Here is a 19,172-nt window from a genome sequence, read left to right as displayed (position 1 = left end):
ACAGTTGCTCTCAGTGCTCAGCAAAGGCCAGATGTGGCTGATGGCTTTTCGTGTTGGGAATGCGAAGCAGCAGCAGTAGTTGTGCCCAGATCATTCTCCTGAAAGACTTTGGTGGTTTGGAGCATAAGTCATTTAAAAGTAGCTGCTACTTGCAGAGCAGCGAGAGGTTGTGCTTGTCCCCCAGTAAACATTTCCCTCTCCTCTTTTTCCCTCCTCATTCCTCTACGTAGGTGCCTGTTACAGTGGGGATTACTGTAACACACGTACCAAACAAGGAGGCCGTGGAAAAGAAATCTATATGGACCGCTTCGTGACAGGTGTTTCAGGGAGATGTTTATTTCCCCTGCAGCCGCCCGGCCGGGCTGTGCCGAGGAGCTGAGGCCGCCCCGGCCCGAGGGCCCTTCCCGCGCAGGGAGCACAGAGCAGCCAATGGGAGCGGGGCTGAGCAGGGGCTGGGAAACCCCGTGCCGCCCTCAGCGCCCCCCGCCCGGGGCTGCGCGGCGCGGAGAGGGACCCCGACAGCAGTGCCTTTTGAAACCCTCCTCTGTTTAGGTTGGAACTACCTCTCCAGGTGGCTGGAGGGGGCCTGGTGCTTTGGAGGAGAGAAATCCAACGCTTGTTCTCTGCTCAGCTGGACATAAACGTGAAGCAAGACCAGACCTGGGAGTAGGTTCTGTGGCTGCTACCAGAGCATGAAGCATCAGCACTCCTGGCGTGGGCTGGGGCCAGTTCTTACGTACACCTGACCCAGACAATGTGGAAGGACCTTATTATCTCCAGAGGCTTTTGTTCCACATCTGCTTTCTTTGGGCTGTAAGCACTTCCCTGGGAGCACAGCCTCAGCTGCTGGTGGAAGACTGGGACCAAGTTGAAGGCAGAAATCTTGGCGAATGTTCTAAGGTAAAGAGAAAGATAAGAGCAAAATGCAACATCAATTACCGGCCTTTAGGATTTTCCAGCTCTTGTCCTGGCTGAGGTGTGAGGCACTCTGACAGTGACTCCCCTGGTCCAGAGCTCTTGCTCTTTCCAAAATGGGTGTTGGGGAGAAGTGTCTAAGCCAGCCGTGCCCCCGCGGCACAGCTGGCACAGCTGCTCAGTGCTTGGCAGCCTGCCTGGACCTGGAGGCTGCTGCAGGACCTGCTCTGGAGGCATTGCTCCAGCATGGACTGTCCCAGGAAACGGTGGGTGACAGCCTGACTGCCTGGGATGGGGCTGGGAGGAGTGTGGCTGCTCTGGCTGGTGCCATCATCAGCCCTGTGCTCTGAGGGGGTTCCTGAACAGGCAGCCTCTCATTTCACACCCTTTTCAGGGAGATCCCCACGAAGTAACCCCCTTGTGCCGTCCTGGGGGTTGGCATGAGAGTGATGCCTGTGGGACAGGTGCCAGCATCAGTGCTGCCGCTTGCCAGCACTTGTGGCTTTGGCAGGAAGGTGTTCTGCAGCTGCCCGGGGGGTTCAGCTTGCACAGTTCCAGGTGGCACATACTGCTACAAAAGCTCTTCCCTGGTGTTCTCCTCATTCATATAAATATGTGTGTGTATCTATTGAATTTTTTAAATGGTGTTGTCTCGGTAGATCTCTGGATGAAGTTGTTTTCCTGTTACTACAGCATATCTAGTTTTATTCCTTTTTGATATTTCTTTTTAAAATCCACCTTTTTCCATTTCTCTTATTTGTTTGTTGCAAGCCTAACTGGTAAGGCTTTGTTTTTGACTGTCCCTGTTCTTGCCCTTGCCTTTGATGCAGTTACAGACTCAAAATCTTAGACATTGAGATTTCATTATTTGCATTTTTCCCTTTAGATTTTTTTATTGCCTCTGATGGGTTGATTAAAGTCCCTCTCAGTTTCTTTGCCTTCTACCATTTCAAAAATATGTATTGAAATTATCTTTTATTTTCTGTAGTCTTAACTGATCCTTTGTGGTATTTGTTGGTTCTTTTCTCTTTCTATCTTCCACAGAATTTTTTTTTTTTTAATCTATCTTTCAAGTAACATCTCCCAGAACCATATGGACTTTTTTTTAGTTCACTCCAGAATATGAGTAAAGTGATGCTTTACTTTAAACATGCTTTGCTCAGGATTTTCCAGCTTGCTTTTGCACTTGTAGATTTAATATTTCCCCTCACTGCTTATGTTTACACTGAACATTTGTTTTCATTTTCTAGTTATTGTTGTGTTCAGCGCAGCCTTATCTCATCGGGTGGAAGTCAAATAGTCTGTAATTGATTGCACACTTTCCTATCATAGTCTATTAGTTCCTGCCAATTAGCTTGTCGTCTTGTTGATAAGATTATTGCTATCTGTACGCAGCAGTAATTGTGCTTACCGAGGGGTATTCATGCAGCAGTGCTGACAAATTCAAGAGTTTGACAGTCTCTCGAAATATTTCCTTAATCAATCCCCTCTCTCCTTGCACCAGTCTGTTGCACAAGGCAAGATATGATTTGTCTTTACTGCTGTTTTTAATGCCTGCATTCTTACCCTGCCTATTTAACAGCTGCACTATTCACTGTCAGATGGTTTTTGCACAGAACGGGATGTTTCCCGTTCCTCACCATTTTGCAGAATTCCTCTTCTGGAAGAGGAATTATGGGAAAACCATCTTCCCTGGTTTTCAAGAATCACTGGTTTGAGGAGTGGAGCAGTTTTATTTGGACCACCCTGTTTAATTGCTGTAGAAGAGGAGCAGCTCTCTGTGGGTTTGCCTGGTTCCTTTCCAAATGATATTCTGCAGTAATGGCTACAGGTACCATGTTCAATTATGCACAGTGGGAGGAAGAAGTATTTAAATTTATTTTAAATCTTAATTTTTCATCAAATGACATTAGTTGTTACATTGTGAGATGTAGTGAACAATATATTCATCTTCTCTGTCTTCCTTTTTCCTAGACCTCTGTTGTTACCTACCCTCTTTTCAACCAAGGCATCTATTCCTGAAATGAGGAGTCGTTCCATATTTGATCACTCCCTGGTTGAATTAGTTCCTTACCTCTGCCTGCCTCTCTTCCATTTCCGTGTTCCTCCCGTGGGAAGTCTGGTGCTGTGTGGGCTCACCACAGGTTAATGCGGTGACACCACAGTGTTTGCTGGTTCTTTCCTGTTTTTCTCCTACCACCTTCTCAGGCTGCCTGTACACGTTTTGCTGCCACTTTACACACTTCATACAAGGACACTGATCCCAAAGGTGTTTTTTTTTCTCTGTCCCCTCTTGCCTCAGATATTTATAAACAGACATAATAAAAATATTTTAAAACCTTTCCTCACGTACATCATTGGACCATCACAGCTGTAACATATCTACCATGAATAATGTCCTGTTCTGTTAGCCTCTTTTATGGCCTCTAAGCACTGAGCTAATGTCATCATTACCTGCTGTAATCCCAAGACCTCTTTCTGGAGCAAGCACAGCTCATTTTGCAGCCCAGTGCTGGGCATGCACAACTGGAGCTTGTCTCCTTGCTATGTGATTTTTCATCTACTGCTTGATTGTCTGTTCCCATTGCAGCTTCTGCAGTGGTGTCCTGGGATGGGGCTCCTGGGAAAGACCGGTGGCAAAGATCCCTGTGTGTGAGGGAAGAGAGTTTGCAACCTGCCAGCTTTCTGAATGAGGCTGCTTTGGGCCCTTAGTAAGAAGCAGCAGAGCGCTTAGCTGAGTTTATTTCCAGCTTTGCTGCCTGCCACTGCTCCTGGCCACAGCACAGTCCTGGAAATCGCGGGTCAGGCTGCGATGCAGGACCTTTCCCTGTGCCCATGACCTCCCTACCAAGGAGCAGCGACGGGAGGGAATTCACTAGGAATTCATATTTTGTCTCTTACCTCTTCCCAGCAGGTCTCGGGGCTTCGACTCCGTCAGGCAGCGCTGCGGAGGCACCTGTGTGTGGTGGTGTCCCCTTTCTGCAGGGGCAGCGTGGGCAGAGAGGCGATGGAGAGCGGGAGCCTGGCGGGCCCGGCCCGGGACAGAGCCCGGCAGAGGCAGCGGGAGCGCTTCTCCCAGGCGGGGGAACGAGCCCCCTTCGCACTGGCCATGAAATCAGTCATGTGTAGGTTTTTGTCCAGCCCTGGGGGGTGGGGGAAGGAATGTGGGTTGGGCGAAGTCTAGGATTACACCACCGCTGAATTTTTTCTTTCCACATTTCAAATAGCCAGCACCTTTCGGTCCTGCCTTTGCCTCTCCCGTCGCCCGCGCCCCGACAGCGCCGTCCGCAAGGTAACACCTCTGCCCCCGTCTGCTTCTGCCCTGCTCCCCCTGTGCCCCTCACCCTCCCGGGGCTGCCGTGGATGAGAGGTCACGGAGCGTTTTCTGCCTGTTTAATAATTTTCTAGCGTGGAGGGGTCCTCCCAGTCCTTCCCTTCGGCCACTGTCAAATGCTTGCCAGTGTTCCTTAGTCCTCTTCATGTCTCCAAGTGTTTTATAGGGGGACTAAGTCGGGGGAGGGGAGAGGTTGAAAGTGCTGAGTTGCCCCTTTTTCAGTTCTCCCCGGATAGGGGAGAGTGTCATTTGCTGCCAGCGCCTTTTCCTGCTCTCCTGGCGAGGGAGTTGCAGGCAGGGATGAATGGCCGGGTAAGGCTCGGCGGGGGCAGTGCGCTCTGCAGGGCAGGGAGCAGGCTTGGGGGCTGGCACTGTGCGGGGGAAGGTGCCCTCGTTGGCACGAGGTCCTCAGCAACCCCAGCTTTGACACTGGGAATTGGTAAGAACCACAATCGTCACCCTTTGTGCTGTGGAACTTGGCAGCCAGCGGGGCATCCCGCCTGCGAGGAACAGGCTCAACCCTCCCTAATCCTTCCACATGGTGTCCTCTTGGAGGTATTTGGGGGAAGGAGGGACAGTGCAGGGGTGCCCACCTGCTCTCTAATGATCTTCTCTTAGCACACGTGTATTTAGAGATGGTGCCACAGGATCTGAGAGCAGTACTGTGGGGAGCTCTGCAGGAAACAGACAGATGTTTGGAAGGGCAGACCTTGAGAAAGGCAAGATCCCAGATGCCCATGACTTCTGCACACTTTATTCTGCTATTAGAAGGATAGCACCATTCTGAAAATCACCTTTTCATGCAGCCTTGAAGATTGTCAGCAAAAGTTGCTACCATCAAAAGGATAAATTTGTTTTCCTATCGTTTCAGTTTGTTCTCTTCCTGTGTCTAGGACTTCTCTGTGCTTTGTGGCATCCATCGCATGGTCTGAAAAACCAGACCTTGGTAGGCAGCAATAGGAGAAGAGAAACCCTTATAAAATACCTTGTCAAGTATTTGATCCTGCTGTCATCCCCCTCCAGCCCTAAGTCTGTTCCCCATACCTGGCACAGTGGGAGCTCCAGCCTGAGCTGCTGGGTCTTCTGTGGAACACTGGGCTTGGAGGATGGGCTTCCAGAGACAGGAGTGTTTTGAGATGAGGCAATCTAAAATAATGAAATTAATAGTGGCTGTTAAGGACTGGTTTTGGACTCAGCAGTGAAAATGCACTGTACTCTTAGCACCAGCAGGAATCAGTATGAGGAGCAAGAGAAGAACAGTTTGAGGTGTGTGTGCGCATGTCCTTGCCCCTCTCTTGCCTCCCATGGTCCAAATTTCTGCCTCTCTGCATGGCTTGTGCTGAATGTAATGAAGGAAACTCTTTCTGAAGGTGGGATGGATTACAGTGTCCCTGGTGCTGTCAGCAATGGTGAAATGGTGCCCACACACCCTAGCATGGAAAAGGAGAAGGAGGAAGAAGAGGAGGAGGACCAGACCCTGGAGCGCGGTCAATGGAACAACAAGCTGGAGTACGTCCTGTCTGTGGCTGGGGAGATCATTGGCCTGGGAAATGTCTGGCGCTTCCCCTACCTCTGCTACAAGAATGGTGGAGGTAAGTGCAGCCAGGGGCACCTGGCCACCAGCACCACTCCACCATCCCTCCCAGCTTCTCAGCTGTGCCCAGTTCGTGAGTCCAAAGAGAAGATGCCAACCTGCCAACATGGTACTGCCATCTGGGCCCCAGCCAGGGACTGTTTTGAACCAAGTGGGACATGGCAATGTCCCAGGGTTTCTGGTGGCTGAAGCTGTGTGGAGCTACACCTGAGGTGTGTGGAGCTCTGGTCCTGCTGGTGAAGTAGGTGGCTCTCTGCAGAGGGGAGGCAGGAAGAGCAGGGAGAGCACTCAGCGTTCTGAGCAGTGTGTCTCACTTCAGGCATCGCTTCCTTGAGGAGCGCCAGGCATCCTGTGTGGATCAGACGGTGGGTCCTGGTGGGAGAGCAGGGAGCGGTGGGGAGGCCACAGGGCCCCAGTGTCTCTGCAGGCTCTGTGAGGAGGAAAGTTCCAGGGGAACTCCCAGGAGCTCTTGAACACAGGTCCTGCTCCTGTGTGTGCCCATGGAGGGCTGTCCCCTGGGCGCTGGAGGCAGGTGGCAGGGACAGGGCAGACTGAAGGGGTTTCTCCTGCCTCGGCGTATAAGTACAGCACCCCTCTTGCCCCCCATGGTACTCCCTTGGCATCTGCCAGAGCTGCAAGGTGCAGGAGAGGGGACCCCTGCCTCTGATCCCCGTGGCAGGGCTGTGAGGGTGCAGATGGGTGTGCGGATAGGGAGGCAGGGTGCTGCTGCTGCGCTCCAGCCCTGCTCGGGCTGCGCTCCGCCATCCCCGAGGCCACGCTGTGCTGCGGCGTGGCGGCAGAGGTGGGCTCGCCGTGCAGGTGGAGGGTTGCTGGGGGCTTCTGCAGTTTATGGCTGTCTTTTAAAGGACAAAACTTTAAAAAATGAAAACGCAAGGTTTTTTTCAACTTCGACTCAGTGAGATGTAGAGAGAGGAAACTGCTTTCCCTGTCTGGTGATTAGTTGCTAATTGGGCCCTCCGGAAGGGCAGGGGAGAGGGGAAGCGGCGCTTGGCTGGGAGCTGGCGGGGAGTGAGCACTGAGGGCTCAGGGCTGAAATCCCCTGGCTTGAGCTTGGGGTAGTCTCATGGGCCTCACTAAACTGCTTTCATCCCAGTGGCATAAGAGAGGATTAAACACTGTTTAGCTACTTTCATGCTGTGTGTTGTTCAGTGCTTGTTTCTTTTTGCCAGGTGGTCGGGCAGTTTCTTTCCCTGTTGAAAAAGGAGAATTTTCCGCATTTTCTTTTTATGTGGGAAATTCTTCTTGGCTGCTTGTTGAGCTGTGTCTGCTCCCACTGCTGCAACTTTCCTTGGGTACTATTCCATCGATGGGAGCAGGACCTGGAATCCTGTCCAGGCACCCCTTGGTGCCAGGTGAGAGCTCAGGGAGAGCTCTGGGGAGAGGGGAGCTGCTGTGTGAGCAGCAGAGGCAAGACACAGAGGGATTTCTCAGCCTTTTTTCCCTGGAAAAATGGGCCTGAAGCAAAGTCCTGTGAAGTAGTAGAGACTGTGAGGAGTTTGAAGTCCCAGGCAGATTTTTCATCTCTGGCCTTCCACGAGGCTAGAGCAAGGATGGGGCATGAGACTCTTGTGCAGCCAGGAAAGCGGTTTCTGTAAGATTTCTCCTGGGGCAGAGCACTGTGATGAGGTGGTGCAGGACACAAGGCTCCCTCCTGCCTCACGGAACCCAGCCTACCCCAGGCAGTACTGTATCAAAACGCAGGAAACGCCTCCAGTTGAATTTTAAAAGTTGCCAGAGATTTTGTCTTGCGCTCCTTTAGGAATGCTGGTCTAGGCACTTGCTTCTCCCATTCTTCTACAAAGGTGCAGGGTCTTTATTTAATTTCCAACCCCAGGTTGATCATGGCCAGCCTACAACCATCAGCTCTTGTGCCACAGGTAGTTCTGGTACAAGAGTAGAGTCTGAGGTAGTTCTGCCCTGCTGGATGACTCTTCCTCTCCCTGCTGAACTGTGTGCAGGCAGTGGTGATAACTTCTCTCAGCTTTTGCTTTGCTTGCCTAAATATGAGCCTCTTCAAGAAAATGGTATCTGCAAAATCTGAGTTATGCAAAGAGCCAGTCTTCCTTTCTTTAGGGGTATTTCAGCATAACAAAAGCAGAGTAGTCCCTTACATATTTAATGCTCAGTGCCTGATACCAAAACCCTACACAGTAGAGAAAAACAACAAAGAGAAGCAAAAATCTGTTCGTTTTGCTCTTGTTTGCGCTTGCTTTCACCTGCAGTGGCAGGGTCAGGCCCTCACTGGGCAGACTGGCCCTGCTGATTGGGAAATACCAGGGAAGCCTGTCTGGTGGTGTGGCTGCCAGCACTGCACCCCCTTCCCAGCACCCCAAATCTGCCAGTCCCAAGGGCCCCCACTGCTGAAAGTGAGATGGAGAGGGCACTGGGGCTGGTTATGGAGTCATTTCACCTTGTGTCCCCTAACCTGGGATATGAGGGCATTGCAGAGACAGGTCTCTGCAAATTTTTCCTTCTCTCCACCATGATTCTGTGTTATTTCACAGCCCACGTGTCAGGACCCTCCTGAAACTCGAGATAATTGGAGGTTAGGGGACAGGTCAGACTGCAGGCTGCAAATAGAGGAAAACTGGGCTGGAGAGCCTGACCTGCTGCCTCAGAGACCTGTCCCGGAGTTTAGTTAAATACAAACTTTCATATGGCAACAATCTTTGTTGGGAACAGGCTTGACTTTCATGATGATATGATTTTGTGCAAGGTGGGAGTTGAGGGGATGGTGTTGAGACAACGCCATTTCCCCTGCCATCTGCCTTCACCAGCTTCTGTTCACCGGTAGAGGGTCAGCATGTGGGCAGATGTGCGTTGTTCCCGCAGGGCTGCCAGGTGTCACAGAATCACTGAGATTAGAAAAGGCTTCTAAGATCATGGAGTCAAACCATTAAGCCAGCACCCCTTTCAGCTCCTGTTTGTCCACAGGGAGCTGCCAAGGTGCCTCCCACCCTTGTCTATTTTCCTTTTCCTTTTTCTTCTTGCAAGAAGGGGGGGCTGTGGCTCTGTACCCGGCTGAGATGAGCACAGGGTGGGAATCCTGGCCAGCCCCCAAAGTCCCCCTTCCCTTTCCCTGCCCCTGCATGCCGGCTAAGCTTCTTAATGAAATCTCCTGCGTTTTGAGTTCTCGTGCACCAGGATTGTTATTTCCCATACACGCCCCCCGAGCTGAGCCCAAAGCCAGTTTGCATCACACAGGCAGGGAGAAGGCCTGTGCAGGGAAACCACCACTAGTGCCTGCCTGGGTTGCCACCCCTGACCCTGCACGCCATCTGAGCCCACCACAGCCAAGATGCTGCTCTCTGCTTGGGTCTACCTCTTTCCTGACCTGTGTCCCTGCCTTTCAGCAGGGCTTGAGCAGCTCCAGTGGCACATGACGGGTCAGTGGCACATGATGTGCATGGACCATCTTGCAGGGCTGTCTCCTGTGCTCTGTGGGGTAAAGGCCATTACTGTACTCAACATTAACCTGGGGTAATCAAAAGCTTGAAGCATTTTCTCTCTCCCTGCCTGTGTCATGGCAGGGCTGGAACAGGAGGGCAGCCCTGGCTGCTGCTGTGAGGTACATACTTTCCTGCACTACTTGCTCTTCCTTTGCATGTCTGCTGCTTTTTGGCAAGCAGGTGATTGAGCAAACCCACAGACTGGGCAAAAGTGTCAGTCTCCATGTGCTCCTCAGAGCCTTGGTATTGTCATCCATGGGTTTGTCAGCTTACTCAGTCACAATAATCAATGTGAAAGGAGCCACCAACCTCATTAGAAGTTGTAATGTCTTTACAGCAGTGTTCCTCTGTATTTCCATACAGCTATTGACAACTTCCTTCTCCAATCTTTGTATATATTGAATTATTCATGTAATCACATCACTCCAGAAGATAAAATGTGGGGGAATTTTTTTCCTGACATCCTGTCTGTGATCTTCCAACCTCTACAGCCCCCATCCCTCCCTGGCTGTCCCACCCAGGAGGAACCTGCCTGGTGACTGGCTGGAGACAGTCTGACCTCAGTCACCTCATGGGGCTTATTCTTCTGTCTGCCACTTGAATCTGCCAGGTGCCTTCTTCATCCCCTACCTCATCTTCCTCTTCACCTGTGGGATCCCGGTGTTCTTCCTGGAGACGGCGCTGGGGCAGTACACCAGCCAGGGAGGGGTGACGGCCTGGCGCAGGATCTGCCCCCTCTTTGAAGGTGAGTGGGGGGAGCTGGGAGGGTGTGGTGAGGTGGGGAGACCCCGGGGCCCCGGGAGGAGGAGCAGAGATGTGTTTCCCCACAGCCTGGGTTGTTATGCACCTCCACACATCCCCTGCCCACCTGCCTGGGAGCCACTGGTTGCTCCCTTTCCAAAATCGTGCTGGAAAAATTGGTCACCTTTTTCACCAAACAGTTCTCATTGTTACATTGCATCCCAGTTTCCTTCTTCGGGGCCACAGCTCTGGCCAGGAGCTTTGTGCCCGATCAAGGTTGTCCTCTAAGAGGTAAATGGGGAAAGTGCTTCTGGTGGTTATGAGGAACTTAAAACATGCTGCTGTTTTTTTTTAAGTCAATGCTCTGTCATCTTTGTGAGTTTGCAGGTGGCTTAAAAGCTTACCGGGGAAAGGTGTCAGTTCTCTTAATGAATTGTTAGTCAGATCCTCTGTTTCTAGCACTGTCTCATCACAGTTATCCAGCCTCAAGCCACTTTCCATGATTTCTCTGAAAGTCACAGTTGCCTCCTCCTCACATGCCAAAACCTTTAGATGTTTCTCTAACACCTCCCAGAGCAGGTGTGCAGTGTTAACACAAGAGCTTCCCAAATAAAAATGAAATGGGAAAGTGAAAAATACAAAAAAAATATATTTTTTAGAAGAGATGTGACTCAGCAGGTGCAGCACCATGGGATGTTTCTGCCCTTTGGGTGGTTTTCCAGCCATAATCTGCCCATCCCCTGCCCAGGGTCCCTCCCATTGCCAGGGAAGGCTGTGGCGGGGCAGCAGGAAAAGGGGTGCCTGGGGCCCCTGACTGGGTGCCCACTGATGTGGCACGGTGGCCGCTGGGGAGGGGATGGTGGCTCTGGTGGCTGCCCCACTGACACTCATCTGGCAGCGCACTCCAGCTGCAGAGCAGCAGCTCCCAAAGGGAATCCTGCTCCTGGCATGTGGGTCACCTGCCTTCGGGGCTTGCTTTCTGCAGGAATTGGCTACGCCTCACAGGTCATTGTCATACTGCTGAATTTCTACTACATCATTGTCCTGGCCTGGGCCTTGTTTTATCTCTTCAGTTCATTCACCATCAACCTCCCCTGGGGCAGCTGTGACCACCAGTGGAACACAGGTGAGTGTGGAGCCCTCTCCCTGTCCTCCAGCAGATCCCAGCTGAAGGAAACCTGCTGCTGCCCAGGGCCGAGCCTCAGGAGAGTGTCTTGCTCCTGTGTGGGTGGGACACATGGGGTTTGGGGTGCTGGGTCACTGCAGTGCTGTTGGCACTTTTGTGGGAGAGGCTTGGTTGATCTGGGTCTTTGCTAGAGAGCGCCAGTGCTGGACAGTGGTGACCTCCCTGGTGACTCCTGCTCTGGGCTCCAGCTACCATGGGCACCTTCCTTCTTGGCATCTTTCAGTCATCCTGTTCTGTGTGTTAGCCACAGACCCAGTGCTGATCAGGACTGTGCCCACTGGAAGGAAAAATTAACTGCTGTCATCTTAAGTGTCCTAGATTTCTTGCCAGCCTTTCCATAGAAGGGACTTTGTTTTGTGTGTCCTTGGGACTGTGTGAAATTTGTCCTGGAGTCAATGTCAGTGAGTCTCAACACTGTGGATGGACAGGGAGGGATTTTTCAGATCCTCTGGTACTCCGGGCACTGTTGCTTACACTCCTCCTCTCCCTGGGCCTTTCCTGCAGAGAACTGCCTGGAGCTCCAGAAGGCGAACTCCACGTTCAACGTGACCAGCGAAAACGCCACGTCCCCGGTCATCGAGTTCTGGGAGTAAGTAAAGGACAGGCCTGGACACTCCTTCCCTCACAGACATGATTTCTCTGGGCAAGGGACAAACCCTGCAGCAGCGCATCCTATTAACCCACCCTTGCCAGAAGAGGACACAGGGGGGGAGGCTGGGCAGGTCAGAGTGACGGCTCTCAAGGGCAGCCCTGTCAGCCAAGGTTAACATCACTGGGCCCATGGTGTTGCTCTGGAGCTGTGCTGGCATGCCTCAGAGCCACCTGATTTTGTCCTTCTCTGAAGCTGTGTTCCTGTCCCTCTGGACCTTTTGGCCTTTTTGGTCTCACTGACCTCTTTCCTTTGAATCCATGCTGCTGTGTGACACCAGCATGTTCCCAGGAGGCTCTGGCATGGTGGGTGGTCACTTTTGTAGGTGAGCTAGTCTCATCTCAAAAAGAGAAAAAGAAGTGGTGTTTTCACTACAGGGCGACTAATATGCAAGTTGTGCTGGGGAGAGAAACTCACCAAAATCAAAACAAGTGCTAGGGTCAGACAACTTCACACTGAAATTTGGTCCCTCGTGTTCATTGTTTTCTCCCCTTGTGTTAGTTACCCTGAGGTACAGAGAAGCTTTATTTCTGGCATGAGGGCATAGGTCTGTTGGCTTAGGATCTCTGATGATCCTTGGCGGCCCAGTTGAGCACTGAGCCCTGGCTGAGTGACTGTGCAGGGATCCCCTCTGCTGCCACCACGCATTTCCCTTGTGCGTTTGGATGGATGGAGGGCTCTGCCCCCGCTGCCCCTGGCGGTGGATGGAGCGCACACGCGGCACCCCCAGGGCTTCCTCAGCTCAGCACAGGGACACTGCTTTTAAACTTCAAAGTTTTTCAATTTTCTTTGTCTCCTGTGTGCTCTCCGAGCCTGTGTTCTCCCTCTGCCTGCTGCTCACAAGTGATTAGATGGTGGCCTGCCTTAGACTGCTTTTCCTGAGGCTGAACACTGGAAAAGTTGTTGTTTCCATCACTGCTGTGACCGTCCCTGTGTTACTGAGGAATAACGGGCATGGGACTGGAAATTTCCACCGTCCATTGCTTCTAATGCAGCATCTGTTCCTGTGCTCCCTGGGCAGGGAGGTAGGAGGCCAGCATTTCTTTGAGGAGCTCTGACCTGCCAGTGAGCTGATGGCATGCTCCAGAGGTCTCTCCTGGCTGCAGTACAGCACCCAGTTAGTTCCAGTCCATGGGCACCATTTCCACAGGTTAGAGTCCACGTCCCTAGAAGCAGGAAAAGAGCAACGTGACGAAGTGCATCTGAGAGAGCAGCGTGATTTTTCCAAGCCTTCTCTCACCCCCTCAATCTGCTGCAAGGCTGTGGGGCAGGGAGGGCAGCAGTGTGTCTTAGACTAGGGTTCCCCAGCAGCACCTTTATTTTGGGATAATTGCTGTCTTTTGCAGCAGCGTGGACATTGCTGCTGGGCTCTAGTGTTGTGCAAGTCCCTCTCTGCCTGTCTCAGGCTTGGCTTTTTGGGACTGCACCCTGGGGTTTCACACTCGAGTCCAACTGTGTGGTGTAGGAGATGGAGGAGGATGAGTCCTTCCTTTTGTAAGTGACAAGGAAGATTTGACATACACATGGCATGGAAAGGCTGCTATTATCTGACCCCATTTGTACCAAGGTCTACATAGCCCAGGATTTTATCTCCACACTGGCTGTAAGAGGATGCTCTAGGTGGCCTCTTCTGACTGTGCAGTGGGGATTATGGTGGTCGTGGTTGGGTCTTAATCACAGAATGTGATGCCCTGTGCTGCTCTGTGTCCTGAGGTGAATTGTGTGGCTGCCACAAAAGAGAGAAGTGTGCTATGGAGAAGGGGTTGGACAGCATTGCTTCTTGGGTGATCCTGATGCGTTCTGCATGGTAAGTGCAGTGTATCCCTCACTTTGAGGATTGGAGCATGTCAGAAATGTAGGTGAACTTTGCGTGTCCATGCATGACCTGCCAGGCTGGCAGTATTTTTCAGAGGAGAGCACTGCTTAATTCCTCTGGGGCTTTCAGCTCAGACCTGGCCCTGGTGAGTAAGACAGCTTTTCTCCCCAAAGCCATCAGGCACTGAGGAGGTGAGAACCAGCATGGTGTTGGAAATGTTAGTGGCCAGCATCAGTGACCCTTGCATGTTCCTTTGCTTCCTCCCAATGCAGGAGGCGAGTGCTGAAGATTTCTGACGGCATCCAGCACCTGGGTGGTCTCCGCTGGGAGCTGGCTCTGTGTCTCTTGCTGGCTTGGATCATCTGTTACTTCTGCATCTGGAAAGGGGTCAAGTCCACGGGCAAGGTGAGTCCTTGGTTCAGGTCAGGCTTCTTTCCTTGGTCACAGCTGGAGCACTGGTTCTACTCACCTACAGAGAGGTCCTTGAGGTCCCCGGGAACCTCTGTCTGCATAAGCTGGCAGGAGCCTGAAGGGCTCAGTGTGCAGCAGGAGTGTGAGCCAGGCTCTGTGCTTTTGGGTAGGAAAGGATGGGAGCACTGAGGCATCACAGAGCATTAACTTCCAAGGTATATCCCCATCCAGCCCCTCTCCATCCACAGGCCCAGGAGACCCTGCATTCTTCCTCTGTACAGGGTGGCTGCTTGTTCCCCTCCTTCCCACCACAGGGTAAGCAAGCAGCATGTTTTTGCCTCTGCTGGCAAGTGCAGCTGGAAAACCTTCAAATTAATTAGATATAAACAAAGGTAACCGTGATGGCCTCAAAGCCCTCTCTGCCCCAGCACCATGGGAGTTGTCTTTTTATTCTTTTTGTTTGTCCCCACTCTTCCTACAGTTGCTCACGTTCTCCAGCAATAAAGGTCTCCTTTTTCCTTCCCCACACTAGTCACTACAGAGTTATTTCTTTGACTGTTTTTGGGAAGGATTGGTGTGACTGTCCAGCTCCATTCCATGCTCCGTCTGTTACAGTGTGCCACTCTCATTTGCACTGACCCCATTACTTAGTTTCTGCTACCGCCTCCTGACCCCATTCCTAGCCAGCTTTGTCTGGAGCCAGCAAGAACAGATGGAAATGAAAAGGTTTAGTGTGTTTCCTAAATGGTGTCTTCTCTGCATGTCTTGAACAAGCCATCATGTGTGATGGGGTGTAAATTTTAACTGCACCCATTTCCATCAAGTTGATGGCATGGATGTTAGCAGTTTCTCTTGCTTCCAGAATGGTCTGGGATTATGAAACATGACAGGGAGACCAAGCAGCTTGCAGGGATAATATTTTCTGGTTTCCATGGAGTAAAATTAGAAGAAAAGAGCAACTGCTTGCTGTGGCAGCCTGGTAAAAGAAAGCAGAGGCAGTCTAATAACACCTAATATGATACTAAGATACAGCAAACGTAGTGTGGGAAGTCCTGAGAAAAAATTCCATCTATTTTAGATAAAAGTTCTAGGCCAAATGCAAATGATTTTTAGCAAAAAGTACTAGTGATGGTGAGATCCTGAAAACAGAAACCTTCTTTCAGTGAAGCAACAGTGTCCATAGGTTTATCAACCCTCCACATATTTCATAACCTGACTAAAATGATGGCTGTGGGAATATACCCCACTGGGAAAGAGATATTCCTTAATTCTGAGGAGTTGCCTGTGGAGGATCAAACACCCTGAGCTGAAGTCACCCTACTCGGATCAGCAGTGGTTCTCATCCTCCAGCACAGGGACAGCCCGACCCCCAGGAGTGCTCTCACAGGCAGGAGGTTGTCACAGATGGAACCACTTTGCCGAGGCATGTGGATCAGATTCAAATAAAACTCTGGATGTTGTTGACCAGCATGTGACAGAACAATCACACTGATCCTGGCAAGGTTCCTAGTGATGTAGTTAGTGCTAACAATGCCCAAAAATTAAAAAGATTGGGCCTGAGCCAAGCACTGAGTAATATCTCATTAGATCCAGATGTTCCTGTTGTTAGATAGAAGTTTGGCAATCTTAATCCAGCAAAACCTTCTCCAAATTCAGGCCTCTGGTCTCGGTGGAGGTGTGAGTGACTGTGGAGTGAAAAGCTTAACACACTAATTCACATGGGCTGTAAAGCACATAGGATGTTACCAAAATGTGAATCCAAATCATATGCCAGACAACTACCAGTTTGTATCCTGAGCTCATCAAAGCTGATGTTATTTAGAGATTAAGCCAAGTATGTGCAGCCTGGCATCCTGGAAGAATGTGCACTAAGGCTCAAAGACAATGAGTTGTTTTTATGATTTTTGTTTTTAATCTGGCTTTCATGGCTGAGGAAGCTTAGACTTGCATCCCATTATTTCCTGAAGGAAGACTTTGGTTGTGTGGTAAATACAGTGATGATGGTTAAACTTGCAGGGCCTGCAGATTTGATTTACTGTCACTGTACAGCTCTAAATCAGAGGCTCCTTGAAAATTTGAGACTACGGGGAATGATGGCATTTGCTTGTGCTGAAGGATTCTGTCCTTGGTTTCTACAGTGTTCAGGATGCAGATTTAGAGGGACAGGGGTGGATCTGTTCACACAGACATCTCAGGCAATCCAGAGCCTCAGCAAGGAGGCATTTTTCACTGATCTGTGTCAGTGTTATCCAAGACTGCTGAGATATGTAGAGCAGGGCACACGAAATGCACAGAAAACCTGGAGCTGCAGCTAGAGATGATAGTCTAGTATTGGGTTTTTTTCAAGGATGGGATATCTCTCAAATCCTGTCCTGCAATACAAAACTGAATCACTGGAGAGTGTGTGTCCTGACTTAGGGGAGGACTCGCATTGCAGCGTCAGGTGCTTTGGACATTGCTTTATTCAGATGGAGTCTATCAGAGTGGGTCCAGAAAACAAAATCTCTTTTTGAATCACTACTCAGATCATGAAGATTATCCAGGGGCAGGGCAGAGGTGGTCGTACTGTCCAGGGAAGTCATGTGCTTGTTCCCCTTAGGACATCCCCTAAGGCAGAAACTGCCGAAGATGTGCCACAGCCTGTGACTCCTGCTAAGGGGTGGTGGGCTTTAGGTGGATTTTAAAGCAGCTTATTCTGGGTGGATGGGCAGGTGTGAGAAATGGATCACTTCACATCCTTACATTTTGCATTTCCTTCAGAGATGAGCTCTCCAGTGCACAACTGCCAGAGCCGAGAAAAGAGCTGTAGGGTAGCGTTCAGGTGCAGCATGCTGATGCAAGTCCTCGCTCAGCACGTCCACACAGGAAAAACCAGAAGAAGCAACATTTCTTTTTTGGCCTAGCATGATAGTGAACAACCTCTTCTCAGATGGTCAATAATTCTTTAAGGTGTGGAAGCAATGCAAAAGGATTAATGACATTACTTGAATTGTTGAGGAGGTTGCATGAGTTCTCGATACGAGTTTGTGTGGGAAACAGACTGCAATGTGGTGTCATTGTGGCATGCTACAGCAGTTAGCCTGAACAGTCCTGAAAGTACCCTGGTAATCCCCAAAGTGAGTGTCACATTTACCACAGGTGAAGTTCCTGAAAGGATTAGCTGATACTGGTTTCCAGCTTTCCCCCAAGGGATGTCGCTCCCTTGCTAGAGAAAGGGATTTTAACCCTACCCTGAGTATGTCTGCAATGCTGATGGGGCTAGTGGCATAAAAAGCAAGAGGACGCATGTTCAGTGTCCTGTTTGGGTCTGCATGCTTGGTGGCAATTCTGAGACACGCAGCCCTGCTCTGTCCAAAATGCCCGTGATGGGTAATTGAGCTGGGGTCACTCAGAGGCAGCAGCTCCGAGTTGCTGCAGTGGGGAGGGCTGGGCACAACCCCTTTGCCAGTTCCAGCTCTGAGCTGGGGACCCCAGCACTGTCCCCGGTGGTCCTTCAGTGGCTATCACGTTTCAGGGCGTATCTCTCACCTGCACACCCCTTCACCCTCGCCACTAAACGCTATGGAGAAGAGACTGTGTGTGTGTGACTCGGGCTCCTTCTCTGATGCATGTGGATATTGCACCACTGGCTTTAGCAGACCCACTCTGACTCCAACCTGCTGACAGCGTGGCTCAGGGTCTGGATCACTCCTCGGATTAAAAAGGTTTTCTCTGGCTCCAGACATGCAATGGCATGTCATAAGTTTCCTGAGTGCATTTTAAAATGCATTTCTTCCTACGGCAGGAGACAGCAAGGTGCTCAGCAAAGCAGCCTGACTGGGTCAGTGCTGTGCTACCGGCCGGCACTGTGTGCTCTGGCCCGTGCTGCTCTCTCACACCTGTCCCTTCCTCCTCCTCCCAGGTGGTGTACTTCACTGCCACGTTCCCGTATGTAATGCTGATTGTTCTGCTGATCAGGGGAGTCTCCTTACCCGGGGCATCCCAGGGAATCCTCTTTTACCTTTATCCAGACATCAGTCGCCTTGGGGACCCTCAGGTAAGCTGGAGCGGGGGGGAATGAACGGCTAAGCTGTGCTTGCATGGATTCCTCTGGCAGCCCTCACTCTCTCCTTTTTGTTTTCCTACTCTCTTCCTTCCAACTTCTACCTTCTGACCCCTCTTTTCCCCCTCTGTGGCCATAAGGCAGAGCTGTGATACTGGTGTGTTTTCTGATAGTCCCTGCTCTCTTGCCCGCCAGTGCTGTTCCCTTATTTTCCTGAGTTGACTCTGAATTGCTCAGGGGTATGGGCAGTGGGATGTAACCTTCTATCACAGGTGGTGCCAGCTGTCCCTCCCCTTTCCTGAGGAGGCTCCTGTGCTGTGGAGCCAGACTGTGCATGGGTGCACTTTGCACCGTGCCGACAGCTTGTGGGGATGAGCCCTGCTTCTGGCATGTTTGCTCCATCTTCCTTGGGAAGCATGCCAGGTGCATGGATGGTGGGAGCCATGGCATGCTGCAGCAGCAGCCCCTGGGGCCTGGCTGCCTTCCTCTCCTTCCCATCCCTGGTGAGAAATTCCTGCCTGTTTGACAGGAGGGTCAGCGCCCGACTGCTGCTTTTAATCTCTTTGGGACAAGTTCTTCCATGTTAAATCCTGGCTCCAGCTGAGCTGCTGTACCAGCCTTTGTGTGAAGGTGTTTCCAAAGGAGATTAAAGGGTGCCTGCCTGGAAAATAGGCCAGCAAAACCCTTGGTAACTCCGTTAACTCTTTCTGGTCTAGCACCAATGCTGCCTCAGTTATTAATTTTGCAAATGGGAACATAAGTGCTGGTGGATGTATGGCAGGAGCGCGGGGTAGGACAGCTGCTCCCTTGGCATGGAGATGCAGGAGAGTGTGGAAGGGTGTGAGGACAGGTCTGTACTGTGTTAGTGTCTCCATTTGTGCTGATCAGGTGCAAGAGGCTTCTGAAATGAAATAATATTTTTGAATGGTGCTCCTTCCCTTCTGAAAAGTCCTATTGTCACCGTGGCTGTGTTGCCCAGGGGACTGAACTAAGCCACTTCAGGTGTGCCGTGGT

The 19,172-nt window shown here is 51.1% G+C and overlaps 1 protein-coding gene across 2 annotated transcripts in view; it reads left to right on the top strand.

Annotated features, from left to right (window-relative positions):
* Positions 1-19,172, top strand: part of LOC121675157 (sodium- and chloride-dependent GABA transporter 2) — a 38,629-nt gene that overhangs the window by 3,935 nt on the left and 15,522 nt on the right. The window contains exons 2-9 of one of the 2 annotated variants that reach the window (XM_042050284.1): positions 3,827-4,040; positions 4,143-4,207; positions 5,620-5,841; positions 9,924-10,058; positions 11,040-11,180; positions 11,745-11,829; positions 13,978-14,110; positions 18,018-18,152. In XM_042050284.1, the coding sequence (XP_041906218.1) occupies positions 5,625-5,841; positions 9,924-10,058; positions 11,040-11,180; positions 11,745-11,829; positions 13,978-14,110; positions 18,018-18,152 (846 nt within the window). In that variant the 5' untranslated portion in view covers positions 3,827-4,040; positions 4,143-4,207; positions 5,620-5,624. Of the gene's footprint in view, positions 1-893; positions 4,041-4,142; positions 4,208-5,619; positions 5,842-9,923; positions 10,059-11,039; positions 11,181-11,744; positions 11,830-13,977; positions 14,111-18,017; positions 18,153-19,172 lie in introns of those variants that run through there. The other variant, XM_042050283.1, reaches the window with a different exon arrangement.

The sequence above is a fragment of the Corvus kubaryi genome, unplaced genomic scaffold, assembly GCF_017639235.1.
Source record: "Corvus kubaryi isolate FWS band 111438036 unplaced genomic scaffold, C.kubaryi_AGA036_p1.0 72, whole genome shotgun sequence".
Classification (NCBI taxonomy): Eukaryota; Metazoa; Chordata; class Aves; order Passeriformes; family Corvidae; genus Corvus; species Corvus kubaryi.
Note: the sequence above shows the minus strand (reverse complement) of the source record. Positions and strands in the feature narration are given on the sequence as shown.